General features: G+C 35.3%; 1 protein-coding gene across 3 annotated transcripts in view; it reads left to right on the top strand.

Annotated features, from left to right (window-relative positions):
* GPR180 (G protein-coupled receptor 180) overlaps positions 1 to 13,473 on the top strand; it is a 31,321-nt gene extending 17,848 nt beyond the window's left edge. For 2 of the 3 annotated variants that reach the window (XM_036893968.2, XM_036893965.2), the window contains exons 4-9: positions 634 to 814; positions 957 to 1,006; positions 3,742 to 3,899; positions 6,379 to 6,570; positions 7,398 to 7,475; positions 8,437 to 13,473. In XM_036893968.2, coding sequence (XP_036749863.2) covers positions 634 to 814; positions 957 to 1,006; positions 3,742 to 3,899; positions 6,379 to 6,570; positions 7,398 to 7,475; positions 8,437 to 8,595 — 818 coding nt within the window. In that variant the 3' untranslated portion in view covers positions 8,596 to 13,473. The remainder of the gene's footprint in view (positions 1 to 633; positions 815 to 956; positions 1,007 to 3,741; positions 3,900 to 6,378; positions 6,571 to 7,397; positions 7,476 to 8,436) is intronic. The other variant, XM_036893966.2, reaches the window with a different exon arrangement.
* Positions 13,474 to 14,765: the final 1,292 nt, after the last annotated feature.

The following is a 14,765-nucleotide window of genomic DNA, read 5'->3' on the forward strand; positions in this document are numbered from 1 at the left end:
TGTCCAAATGGAAATTTATGGTAACGGTACATTCCAGAGCCAGGGGTTCTAGTGTGTTAGCTACATCAGAATCATCTGAAGGGCTTATTAAAACACAGATTGCTGGGCCCTACTCCCAGAGTTTCTGGTAGAACAGATCTGGGATGATGCCCAAAATTTGCATTTCCAACAAGTTCTCTATTGGTGTTGCTGCTGGCCCAGGGATCACACTTCCAGAACCATTGTCAGGGTATAGTAAACTACTGTTGACTGATTCAGTCTGTTTCTAAACTTCTTACAAAAGAAATCCACTTTGGGGGGGTAAAAAGTATATCTAGGTGAATGCTGAAATCATTGTTTTAATTTACTGTTTTTGAACAAAGCTATTATGGTTAGCCTTTGGGCTTATTCTCTGATGGCTATGCTTTTTTATGGATTGACTTTAACTAGTTTGGTTTAATTTAAAGCTTTATCTTAAAGTAGAAAATTATTTCAGTTTCAATAATTTCCTTCTTTTTTCTCTTGAAAAAGTAAACGCTATGACTCCAGCTAAAGAACAAGTTCTAGAACTATATTAACAGGAAGATTTGAAAGCAACCCAGAACTGTAACTGGCTTTGTTTTACTGAAGCAAACTCCTTTCTTCTCTTCACAGGGTTCCATGAGTTCTTTTTCCTCCTAGTCCTAGTGTACTTTGTGATTGCTTGCATTTATGCTCAGTCATTGTGGCAGGCTATTAAGAAAGGAGGACCCATGCACATGATTTTAAAGGTTCTGACAACTGCCTTGCTGTCACAAGCTGGCTCAGCTTTAGCTAATTACATTCATTTCTCCAGGTAACTCAAAACCACTAAAACTGTGTTCATCATTACATCTAATTAATCCTAATTAGTCTGCCAAAATTGTGCTTGCTTTGATTATGAACCATTTTTTTTCACATTTTAATTTATACTTACACTCTCCTCTTCAATTCCTCAGTTACTCCAAAGATGGACTAGGGGTACCTTTAATGGGAAGTTTGGCAGAATGTGAGTATCTTTCTGAGCATTTTTTAAAACATAAACTTGCTCTCTGCTTCTTGTTTTCCTTTTCTGTTAATTATTTTTGTCATAATACAATTTTTCTATCCAAGGTTGGTTAGAATTCAGCTCAACTAAAAAACCAGAGTACAGATTTAGTTCCCATATGTCCTGTTTAGTTTCCTCTTCATAGTAGGTAATGTATGTAGCCCTTTGTTGTTTTTATATCAGGCTTATATGCATTCTGTTATTTTATCCTCAGTAAAACCTCAGTGAAGTAGGTATACTGATCCTGATTTTGCAGATAATGAATCTGGGCTCACTGACGTGAAATACATTTCCAAGCGTCAGTCAGCCTCTGAGTGGGTAGGGCCAAAACTCAGACACAGGCTTTCTGATCCCAAAGCTGAAAGTTTTTTTCTTATTTTCATCCCTCTTTTGTTTCTCCTTTATTTCTGACCCAGAGCCATGGAGTACACCTATAATTGAGGCGACCTCACAGCTTTGTTCTTTTATTTATAAGAGGAACTCTTATGAAGTAATTTTTCAATTAAGAATGGTGAGGAAAAAAAGACTTTAAAGTTGCCATAATCGTGACTTTTTTAAAAAGAGAACTTTGGAGGGACATCAGGTTGTATGTCATTTTCAGTCCTGAAAAACTAGTTAAGATTTGTTCTAAAAAAGCAGATTCTGAATATGAAACCATTCTAGGATTTACTTCTCTTGTATTTCCATATTTCTCTTCTAATCTTGTCATTCTTTAATATGGTAGCTTATGACAATCTCTCTGACCATCCCAAGACCCACTTATCCTGATCTTGCTGCCTATTTTAAGATTCTAAAACTTCTACAACCTTTCTAATTTGCTAGTGGAGAGTAATGAAGCAGGCATGCCCTGGCCACCTCTTGGGCGTGAACAAGAATTGCTTCTCCTTTCTGAACATTATGGGATCCCTGGTTTCTCTTTCTTTTTTCTCTTCATTGGCTCCGGATATTTAATAGAAGCATAGAATTTTAAAGCTAGACAAAACCTTAGAAATAATTTAGCTTATGCATTTTAGATGAGGAAATTGAGGTCCAAAGAGGGAAAGTACGCAGAAGCCCATCAGTGGCTGTTACTAAAATCAAGGACTTTTGAATTTTTGTGTCTGCTATATACAAAACAGTGTTTTAGGCTGTCTGATTTCTTCACTGTAGATTAAAAAGCAAAAGTCTTTTTTTAAAAAATCGCAGTAAATCAGTGTTGTTAATTTTTGGTACTTCTGACAACAGGTTTGGTTAAATGATGAAATTTCAGGATTTTTAATCAAATCCCATAGAATGGGATTTTTGTGACCTGTGTATTTTGTCTGTAATTAGTTATTTTTCATAATAAGCAGATAAGCAGTGTTCTACTTATTACTTACCCTCACAGTTATGGCATTATATCAATATGAGCATTGCTTAGTGTATAAGGAATGAGCCAGAGGTTTCCCCACCAGGTATTTGTTTTTGCTAATTAGCAATTTATGTAGGAATATTCCTTTGCTTAGCTTCTCTATATAAGTAATGGAATATGTATTTGTGAAATATTTAATAAAAATAATTGCCATCACAGTCATTTAAAGTCTACAATGAAAGAAAATTGCTTGATCTGAAAGGCCATAGCATTTTACGTCATTCATATGTAGTGACAGTTCACTATCATAATTCACAGTTAACTATCATAATTCACTATTAAAAAATATAGGCATAAATGTAGAGCATCCAGTTTTAATTTGGATGGCAGGACAGGAAAATATGTCAAAATACATCTGTAAAAGTGTTTGATAAGTAGGTTTTTGGTTTCTAACATTTAAGTATAAGCATTATACTATAGCTAGTTTTATCTGTTTCTTCAGGAATTTCTTTGTATAAAAGAAGTAAAAGTCATAGACATCGAAGTTATGGATAGCAATTTGAATAAGTTTTACTTTGTTAAATTGTGATTATACATTTACCCAAAATCTACATAAAATACACTGTAATGAGAAAATGATCATCTTTTTTTATAATTCAGTAAATACTAGCTTCTGAAATAAATATGCATGGAACTTCAAGTATTTATATTGTTTGTCTTTTAGCTCTAAACTAGATGTGGATGGCTCTGCTTCCTCTCTGAAGTAGCAGGCCTCCCCTGCAGTGCAAGGGACGGCCACCTGGTGGCACATCACACTAATGCACGGAGCATTTTGTCTGTCTTCCAGACCGACACTAAAGCCAACATAATTGAATTTTACAGCAGCTATGCATTTTATTGTCAGGCTATTTCTTATTAATAGTTTTAGAAGATAAGTTCACATTGTACAGTTCATCAGTTTAAAAAATTTAACAATCCAGAAATGAAGGAACTAGTATTCTCCGCATTGCAAAAATTATACTTAAAATTTGTTTCTTTTAATAAACAGTGACCTATAGAGAATAGGATTATATATTTAGAAAAACTAAGAAAAATGGGAAACAAAGAGATTTAACATTGGCATTATAAAGTATGATATGGGTGTATATATATTTTTTAATAGTTTTGCCATTGTTTTAACTATTGTGTTTACAAATTTAGTGGCAAATTTTTAATTCTTTAGAATTGTACATGAATATCTTACTGAATTTCATCAGCTTTGACAAAGACTTTTTTTATGGTTAAAAAAATTCTATTCTCAATGCAAAAAAGACCAAATTCTTTGTATTATGAAAACTTGATTGACTTTGATTTCTGTTCTCCTTAGTTTTTGACATCGCTTCCCAAATTCAGATGTTATACCTACTTCTGAGTCTATGCATCGGTTGGACGATAGTCAGAATGAAGAAGTCTCAAAGCAGACCTCTCCAGTGGGATTCTACCCCAGCGTCCACTGGCATTGCCGTGTTTATCGTCATAACACAGGTGAATATTAACACTCAATGTTTCTGTGTTGCAATATTCAGAAATGCAAACTTGAACAAATCTTATTTCAAAATTGAAACCTAGGGCCCGTGAGGACTTTGTGTCATTGTAAAGTATGAATTTGAAGAGTGATAGATCAAATAAGCTATTAATCTTCTGAGTGCTAGTGTTTGTAAATAGCAGAATTTAATTGTAACTTACCTGAATTTGAGCTTTCTATCAGCTTATTTAAGTGCAGCATGTTCAATATTACATTGGAGTCTTATTTCCTGCTTAATGCTTTCTTTCACATTTTCTCACACACCGTAAGTCCACAACATTAAATGAGTGAGTCAATGAATTTGAGAGTCATCGTCAGCAAGGATCTTTAGATCCAGTTCTGTTGCCTTATACATGAAATAATTCAAATGAATATCTGAGTTTAATGAAAAAGAAAATATAGGATAAAAAAGAATGGGATCTAGTTTTAGAAAACAAATGCAAAGCCAATTTCATCTTTTAGCAAGTTCCTCTATGCCTTTTTCTTCGTTTTCCTCTATTTGCCTATGTGCAGTGCATTTATAAATGTTAAGAAGAGTATAAACATAAAAATTCATACTAAGTGTCACCATCATTAGCTTTAGATGAAAATTAAATATACACCTGGGCTCTGTAAAGGACATTATAATCTAAGTTTTAATGTATTAAATAAATGGAAATTTTTACCAATGAATGGTAAGGCCTGTGCTTTATTCATCTCTATACCTTTAGTATTTATTTAGTATATAGGTGCTGAGTGAAGTCGGTGTATTAACTGTATATGATTGATTTGAGAAAGAGACTATCTCACATGTCATGATACTCAGAAAGGAGACAGTGCCAGGAAGGGAGGGCTGCTGAGAATTGAATTAGGAGTGATTAAAATAGGAGCAAGATTCTATCAGCTTAATGTTTTTGACCCTAGATTATGGAGAGTAGTGTTAAAACTGGGTTAAATTCTCATTTATCAATTAACAGTGTTTTGAAAAATTGAGCTTCATAGACAAACAAAAATTGAGGATTGAGATTATGATACTACCCTAGAGTTTATGTGAGCATTTGTGGAGAACACATTATACATGGCACCTGTCCGCAACAACGACTAAGACAAGGCAAGTAAGACAGGCAGTCAGAGACTACAGAAATACATATGTTCCACAAGTCACATATTAGCATCTGTTTATGGAAATATGGAAATTTGAATATGTAAAAATGTGAATCATGGTAAATAGTTCTTTTTTGCTATAATAGGGAATATTTGACAAATAGATATTGTATATATTTAAAGTATACAAATTGATGTTTTGATATATGTATACGTCATGAAATGATCACCACAGTCAAGCTAGTTAACATACCATCACCTCAGATAGATAAGGGGAATGGTAGTTCTATAATAGCAGTTCTTTGTTGTGAAAGCCAAGTTTAGAAATGTAGGGTAAGGAATCAGATGGGTATAATGTGATGGAATGGGAGAATAATATTTCAGTAATAGAGAGCAGATATTCAGCCTAAGAAATAAATTTATGTGTGCAGGATGACAAAGGAGTTCACCTATCAAGAATGGTAGTAGGAGTAAATTTACAGTAAAAGATTTGAGAATGATGAAAGGAAGAGGTTGCTGGTAAATCCCATAAAGCCTAATAATTTTATTTAATAATGGAGTTTATATCTAAATTCTTTGGAAGCCACTGAAGATTCATTTCTGAGGGCTGAGCTGGCACGTGAAGGAAACAGAGGACTAGTGACATGTGGTGGTAAAAACACTAAGTATTTTGTGATGTTTGGTAAAGATGGAAGGAAAGAAGACACTGCTTTCTACTGAGTAGCAATAAACAAAACAGCTCAGTGAAAATTTGCTGAGCTTTTTACTGTTACAGTAACAACACAGGAGAAAAGGTCAACAAACCAGGTTTAATAACTGTGCCCTGGATGCTTATAGTGACATCAAAAATGCACTCTCCTTCACCCAGGGAGGTTGCCATGGAAAAAGAGTGGAGTCTGAAGTCAACGGTCCTGACTTGCTACTTTCTGGATCACAAAAGATGCTGAGACCTTTGAAAGTTCTCCTGAGTTAGTGGCCTTGAGTGCAGAGCAATGTGACTCCTGATATGGTGCTGAAGTAAGAAAGAGAAAGATTTAGAAGAAAGGTTACATTTACTCTTTTAACCCTTCCAACTTATTTTCATCTTTAGAAATGTCATACTTAAATCATGGTAGCAATTGCATTTTTATCTTTTAGCATGGTCTCGTTTGATAAAAAAGCCCTTTCCTTTAGCTTAGAGTATCAGCAAGAGAAGACTGTGCCTGTGCTTAGACAGCTTTTCTGGTCTGACAAGTCCTAGAACCTCCTAAGAATGTGCACATATGATTTAGGGGATGTTTAAAAGGAGTTGAAAAAGTACATTTTCATAAGCAGGGATGCTTTTTTTTTCTCTAACTGTATTATTGTTTTTTGCAGGGTATTTTGCTACTTTGGGAACAGTTTGAAGACACCGGTCCTCACAGCAACCACTCACACCACGACTCAGCAGGCTTCCTTCTGATCCTTCTAAGAATTTGCCTGGCATTGTCACTAGGCTGTGGACTCTACCAGATCATCACAGTGGAGAGAAGTACACTAAAAAGGGAGTTCTACATCACATTTGCCAAAGTATGGGTTTGGGCAGAAAATGGCTTCTTCTTACTATCAACTTCATTCTGCTTTCTTTGGGGAGTTAATAAGCAACCACATGCTAACATTTATTTAAATTGTATTATGTGCCAGGCACCACTGTAAACCCTTTATGTACTTCAACATATTTAATCTTTGCAGCTTATAAGATGTAACGATTATCCCATTTATAGAACCTGTGGAACAGCAGTTTTCATGTAATCTTTGGCAGGTCAGTTTTTGCCTAGACAATAATTTCTTTATCAATAAAAGATTTTACATTTTTTACTATGGTATCGGAATTTTTTTTAATTAAAAAAATTAGAATATGGTTTATATTTCTCAAAAAAGTTATTAGTTATGGACTGTTACTCTCAGAGTTTTACAGTGTTTTATGACAAACCATGAGAAGCTGTCCTTCAGCATAAACAGATGGAGCCAGGAAGCTGAGCACATACTGTGTTTCAGCCATTTCACTGTGTCCATATGAGATCAGATCCACTTTACTCCCCCTTTCTATGTCCATCTTGTGTTACTGAGACCCATTTAATAACCTTGTACAATTATTGATTTGTTACTGTATTATTGTATTTTTAGTATATTGAAACATGGGTACATAAGAGATTTACAAATATAAATACCCATTTAGAAATAAAGTATGGTCACAGCAACAGCAAATTGATTTCTACATGTTATTGCAAGTTCTACTCTAAAGGTCAGTTGAGGTCATCCAAGGCCTCCGATGTGCTAGTAATGTTTTTTTCCTGGTACATTTGGAAAATGGAGATCCAGCTGCACTTACTTGGCTTATTTTTCATTTGTTTCAGGGCTGTATCCTGTGGTTTTTGTGCCATCCAGTTCTTGCATGTATTTCTGTCATTTTTAATGACTACCAAAGAGATAAGGTAAGTAATATATGTGATCACAATAGCTTTTTGTAGTCTTTATTGGGAAATTATTGAAGTAGGAAAGGCCTACTGAGTTATTTAAAGTAAAACTTTGAAATGAAATATTGAACCACTGAGGTATATAAATTAGAAGTTTAAAATATAAAGAAAAAATTTTAATTCAGTTAATAAACAAAATGATAGACAATAGCTTTGATTATTCTTTGTTTAGCTGATTTCATAATACTGCTTATAAATTAAATTAGACAATTTCTTAAGAAAAAAATGACTAAATTTTTTCACTGCATAATAGAAAACATCAAGATAGATTTATAAAAATCAGTGCAGTTGCTTCCACAGGCCGCAGGCTGGCATGCCATGCTCAAGTATGCCACATTTTGACTATGTCGAGGCGTTCCTTCTTTACCTACCTTCTTAGGGTAACAGCTCCATCATTTCAAAGTGGAGCTCTGCCAGATACCCTTTACAAGCAAGGTAACGTGCTTGAATGCACGCATTTTTTGAACGCTTAGGTATTTACAAAGGGTAAATAGATGTGAAGCTTGTCTACAAAAATAAAGAAGTGTCTTAAGAATCTTTGAAAGAGCTTCTAGAGTACTCTTCAAGATTCAGGTTGGGGCATGCTTTATTCCTATTATTAGATTAGCCAGGAACCTGATTTTTCTTACTACTTTCTGTAGTGTGTGCGCCCTGAGGAGAGGATAGTTTAGCAAACTGAATGTGTCTTCTTTTGGTTGTATAAACTTAAAGGAATTTTACCTTTGAACAATTACAGTTCTGAACACTAGTCATATTTTCCTATTGAAAATTTATTTGATAAAATGCATCCATGTTAAAGATGGAGGATAGAGTAGTGAGTATACATGTATTGAAAGTATATATATAGGTTCATGATGAATTAAATAGAATTTCTCTATTTTTGCCTGCAGTAAAAGCATTCCCTTTCTTTTCTTTTCAGGTTATTACAATAGGTGTTATCCTTTGCCAGTCTGTTTCCATGGTTATTCTTTACAGACTCTTTCTATCCCACAGCCTCTACTGGGAAGTTTCTTCACTTTCTTCAGTAACACTACCACTGACCGTATCATCTGGACACAAAAGTCGGCCTCACTTCTGATACTTGATTTTCTTTAAAGGAAAAGTGAATTTATTTAACAGTGCAATAAGGATCCAAATACAGTGACTTGTGATTTCATACTTATTGTATGAAATATTGAACAAAGAAGGCAAAGCATGTTATTTATACAACTGCATTTAAGCAGTACCAAACCTGAAAAAAGGTAATACATGAAATGTTTTGAAATATACTTAATAAACTTTCAAGAAAGAGTATTGGCATAAGGTGATTTATGCAATTCCCATATGTAAGTAGAGACGAAAAAGAATTATATAATATTTTGCTAAGAGATTGACCACTTATAAGCCTCATATCAATAGTTAACTCAGGTTTGATAGTATTATAAAAGGTAATCAGTTAATGATTACTTGCTTATACATATCTAAACTAAATCCAGTTATGAAGTCAGTGTAGTACACTGATTAAAAACTGCTGCTTTTTATGCTTTAAGGAAAATGCATTTCCTGTTGGAGTTTAAGAAATTGAAAATGAAAATGAATATAAAATATATTCATAGTTAAATAAATTAGCTTTTGTTTTCTTGTGGGTGGAATTATTCTCCATTTTTTTAATCATTTTTGGCTCTAGTTCAGGTTGTAGCTTGATTAGTAAAGGTTTTTGACAGGTAGTTTATGAAAAATAAAGCTTAGCAACATTATATGGGTTGTAAAGACAAAAGGTTTTGAATCTGAGCACTTAGGTGAAGGGACAAGGAGGTTTACATGTTTAAAAAGAAAAAATAAAAAGTACTGTGTGAGAAGGTACTAAAATTTTAATCCTTATACAATTCATTTCTCTTACATTGAATCCCCAATTGTAATTAAGCCATATACACAGATTAAATTAACAGAAGCATTTCACATAAATGTTGGTTTCACTCATCAACTACCCATGAATTCCTGCCCAAGGATACTTAATCAGGATTAAATTTTCTATGAATAATTGAAAAACAAAATACTGACTGGATTTGTTATAATCCGTGTTGGCACTGGATTCTAAGTAGTTGCCATCTTGAATCCTTTGTAATAAAGCCATACTTTTTGTGTATGTGATGCCCCGGTGTTGAGTATGCTAGCTATAAATAATCTATCAAGTGCCTGTTTAAAGAACTGCTAATGGTTGTCAATACCTGCTGTATAAAACGAGTTTTCCCCATTAATAGTCACTGACTGGAAACTATTCTGTTGCTATTTGTCAGGTTGTTCAGGCCTTTTCATTTTTACCTCTGGCTTATTTAAAAGATATTTTTTAATCTACCTTCAAAGGTATTACATTTTTAACCAAGAAATGTGCACTGATCTGGTAACTCAACTATTTAATTAAATAGTTAAAGTAATGTAGCACAACTTAAAAATATCTATGGCTTCATCTTTGTTTTCCCCTTACACCTATTCTCATGGGAAATGAATAGTAGTCTGATTCATTTTAAAGGCAAAGTACATGTTTTCGTGACTAGTAGTATGGCAGTGTGACAAAGTTCAGCCTGCTCATTAAATCATTTCTCTGACAGTTCTTTGTAAATTACTTAACAGAGAGCTACACGTTGCAACTAGAAAGTCTGAGGTATATTTCAGGGTTCCATGATGGGCTGAGTGGTCGTAACCTTTACTTCTACCAACTCTCACTAGCAACCTCAGTTATGTCTGTTGTGTTCAACTGAGATGCAGTTAATTAAGCTAAAGAAAAAGCCTTTTCATACATTTTGTGAACTTGCAACAATAGGAAGGAAGTAATCTTTCTGTTATTCTACACAAAGGACATACAAACTGTAATCAACATATATGAAATATGTTACTGTGCTTGACACAAAACTTTGACAGGTTTTTTTTTTTACTTTATGTCTTAATTTATGGTTGAACTTGCTGATAATTTATTTTGTTATTCAAAGCCATTGTTAAATGAAGGGAACAGTTAATAATTAATGTATGAAGCAGTTGTTAATAAAGTTTAGTAATCAGAACTTAAAATTTATAGTTCCTAAGTCATGACGCAGCATCCTCTTTCTCTGAATGTTTACATGGAGATTTGTCATCATAGATTACAGAGAGAGAAGTGTCTACTGCAGACTCTAATTAAAGATCAAGACTTACCTACTTCTCTTTCCCTGTCAGATAATACTCTTTTATCTACATTTTTCTCAAAGAAGATGAATGATCTAGCCAAAGTTCTTCTCTTTTTTTCCAGAAGCATTTCATTTCTTCCCTTAGGAAAGTACAGATGTTTATTTTCATTGACATGTGTGATCATGTCCTGCCTGGTTGAATGACTGCTGTGCGCCAGGCCCCTCACACTCATACACTCATCGCCGAGCCCGGCCACACTAACCCAGCTCTCTCTTAACTGAGTGTAAGAGGGAACTAATAATTGTTCTAATGTCCCCTGACTTCTCTTTTGTTTTTGTACTTTACCCTCCTGGTTTAATGAGCATACCTATTCGGTGTATATGTTTTTAGTGAGAATGACTGTCTATCCATAGTTAATTGTGCTGGAATTATGCTGAAATCAGAAACGAGCTTGAGTATCCAAGTGTGCACCTCAGCACACTTCAGTATTTGAAGTTTAGCTTTCAGCCAGACAGTATTGCTGACAGGGAGATAAAATCAAAGCAGAAGAGCTTGCTTTAGGAAAGTTTTTCATCATCTCAAGTAAAGTAAGACAAGCCTGAGGACCATAGAAGCTATACGAGCCTAAGGCCACTTCTAACGTACCGAGACTAGAACTTACACATCAGTGGGGAGGTTGTCCCCTTCAGCACGTTTCCCTTCAGAGGCTGTGCATATTCTCGGGAAATTGTTTGGAAATTGGAATTCTTTGTGAAATGTTCTCTTTCTATAGCTTCAGTGGGTCAAATCGTTGAGCTTTTCGTTGGTTTTTGAAAAGTGATGTGATGGGCCAATGAATTTGTGACCATATTTGCAGAGGTAGTATCATTTGTTTTTTTGTTCCAACATGAATTCGTGAATTGAACTACAATAATGACATTGGTTTTCCTCTGAAATATGAAAATAAGTGTGGGGGCACACGAGCCTGAACTCTTGCAGTAATTCTTGAAGTAATATTGCTGCTTCCACACTTTGGCAGCGTTCTCTGCACAACTCCAAGGGCATCATGCACATATATTCTTAGGAGTGTTATTTGCACAGAATTCCAGGCCTGGAAGCATAGAAAGAAGTGGTCCTGCCCACTAAACCCATTCTGTGCAAAGCAAAGAGAAGTCAGGTGGGTCATGGAATTCTTTATGTTACTTTTACCTTTGTTTTTTAATTTGAAGTTATTTTGAAATAGAGTTTTAAAAATACAAATCAGATCAAACGGCTGCCCTGTTAAAAACTCCATTTGCTTCCCATTGCACTTGGAAAAAACTGATCAATGCTCATTACCATGTCCTACAAGCCCCCCCGTGATGTGGTCCCTGCCCTTCTTTGCTCTCATTTAATATCATTTTCCCTCTTACCATAAAACAGCCTCACCACAAACCACCTCATTTATATCACTGCTTTAGAGCCTTTGCACTAGCTATTTCTTCTGCCTGGGAAATTCTGTTCCAAATCTTAGCATGGTTGCATGGCTGAACCCTCCTCATCTTTCAGGCTGTCATCTCAAATATCTTTCAGAGACCCCTGACCATCTGTGGTAGGTTTATATGGTGCCAGTGTAGCTAAGCTGGAGATGTGCTCCTCGGAATTCTCCCTGTGTAATTCTAGGATAGGGTGGGTGAAAAGACAAGATGTTTCGGTGTGAGGTGTAGAAGGCAGAAGTAAGTTAGCCAGATTCAGATTCTTTTTAGAATTGAAAGGTCTGAGCAAGGCACACCCTGCTGCTACTCACTGATGTTTTAGTTCACCTGCTAGCCTGACCTCTTCTTGGGCTTTGGACCCACAGGAACACCAGCTCCTGCTGACTCACCTTCAGCTTCTCTGGCTCCTGAGCCAGGTGTGTGTTTTACTCTGTGACAAAGGATGGCAAATTCTGCAGGGCAGCCCCATCCTTGCAATTGGAAGTGTGGAGGCAGTGAGAGGGTGGATTCCAGTCCATCCTCACGAGTTCCTCTCAGTCCTGTGGGTTCAATTCATCCTGCCAGGCTCCAGTGTGTCTTTGCTTCCTCCACTTTGCAACCATCTTCCCTTCCCACCTGCCAGGTGCAAAAGAACAGCCCCCTATAATTCCTATATTAAAAGCTTTATTTTGTGTATTTAGGATGTGTGTGTGTGTGCATACATTCATGTCTGTGTGTTCCAGTGATGTCCTATGGGGTTTTTAAAATCAGATACGGTCGGATGATGCAGTCCTGACCAGTGCTGCTTCCCCATCCCAAATGCTCTGTCATATTATCCCCTTTTCTCTCTATAGTATTTGCTGCTTTATCTTTGCCTGTTGCCTCTCTCTTCAATTAGAATGTAAATTCTAAGGGATTTTGGCTGTTGTCTGTATTGTTCATTGCTGTATCCCTAGCACCTAGAGCATTCCCTGATGTACACTAGATGCTCAAAAATATTCTTGAATGAATGAGAGAAAGCAATTCTGAAAAACAGTTCCAGATGTGTATTTAGCGATGTAGCATTAATTAAATAATAGAGCCTCCCATGACTTCAATAATGCTTGCCTGTTCTTTATTCAATTATATGGAACTGAGAATGTAAAAATCTTGAGTCAAGTAGTTACAAATTCTAATCTCTAAAGCTCATCAATTGTGAGAGGCTTCCTCAAGTTATCAAAGAGGTAGTTTTTCCCTCTATTTTATATGGTATTATATTAGGACCATATGTTTGTTTTCTTAGCTCACCACAACTAAAAGTGCCAATTTAAAAGAAGTTTGAGTCAGCTAGAGGAAGGAATGTTGACAGTAGTCAGAAGCAGCTGGGAAAAATTTTTTAAAAACTAAAAATGACACTAACACTCGAATCACAGCATCCTGGGGTCATTTAGAGGGGGTAAAAACAGCCCTGTGTGCCTCAACAGAGTCTTAGAGCTTTATTATTCAATATAATAATTCAATATATTCAATGTATATTCAATATAATTCAAAATATATTCAATATAATTTATGACAATGATTCAAAAAATCTGAAAATTAGCAAATTGTAAGGGCAAAAAAGTAAGTCTTTCTCCCAACCACTCATTTCTCTCTGGATAATGTCTGTTAACAGTTTTTTATCTTTCTAGAGATGGCCCCATGTGTATATAAACATACATATAGAGAAAACACAAATTATAACAAACCATACAGATTGTTTCACACATTTTCAGCAGTTTTGTTCTATATGCCTACAGAGCTGCCCCATTCTTTTCATAAGTTGCATGGAATTCCATTTTATAAATATTTTGACTTTAAAATCAGTCCTCTGTCCCTGGACATTGTTACTTTCTAGTCTTTTGCTATGACAGGTAGCTTCTAAACCCTTGAAATAAAAGAATTTACTTGGCTCTCTTCCCCTCCTCTCTGCCCTGCTCCCTAGCTACATCTTTCCCAGGATCTAAATCCTTAGAATTTCTAGAGTGATTGAAGTTTGTCGTTCATGGTGGAACCTGATTGTTTATACCAGCAAGATGACTCATGATGAGGGTGGGCCCCACCAGAAGGATCAACCGTGTGATTAGAGAGTTGGGGGTTTGAATCACAGGGTTAGCAGTCTGACCTCTGGGGAGGGAAGAGGGGCTAGAGATTAAGTTCAACCTTGTGGACAATGATTCAGTCAATCATCCTATGTAATGAAAACCCAACAAAAACTCTGGCCACTGAAGCTCAGGTGAGCTTGTAGATTTTTGTTTTTTAGTAGAGATTGAATTATCAGTATCTTTTTTTAATGACTTATGTGTTCTACCTGTGTCACAAATAGAAAAGCATTACTTCTCTGAGATTCTGTTTATATTGCCCATATTTTCTTCTAATAGTTTTATATATTCTTTTATGTGTAAGGTTTTGATCTACCTGGAATTTATTTTGCTGTAAAATATGAATGAGGGACCCAACTTAATCATTTTCAGATGTGTGCCCACTTATTAAAACATTATACATTGTATTATCCACCTTTTCTTTACTGATTTCTGGACTTTTAAGGCTGTTCAATGAAGTGTTGATTCATGATCTAGTTCCACACTGTTCCAATTATTGTGGTTTAAAATATGCTTTACTGTCTGGTAGAAAAATTTCCTGTTAGTGTACTTCATTT

This window comes from Manis pentadactyla, chromosome 17, assembly GCF_030020395.1.
Source record: "Manis pentadactyla isolate mManPen7 chromosome 17, mManPen7.hap1, whole genome shotgun sequence".
NCBI classification, from domain to species: domain Eukaryota; kingdom Metazoa; phylum Chordata; class Mammalia; order Pholidota; family Manidae; genus Manis; species Manis pentadactyla.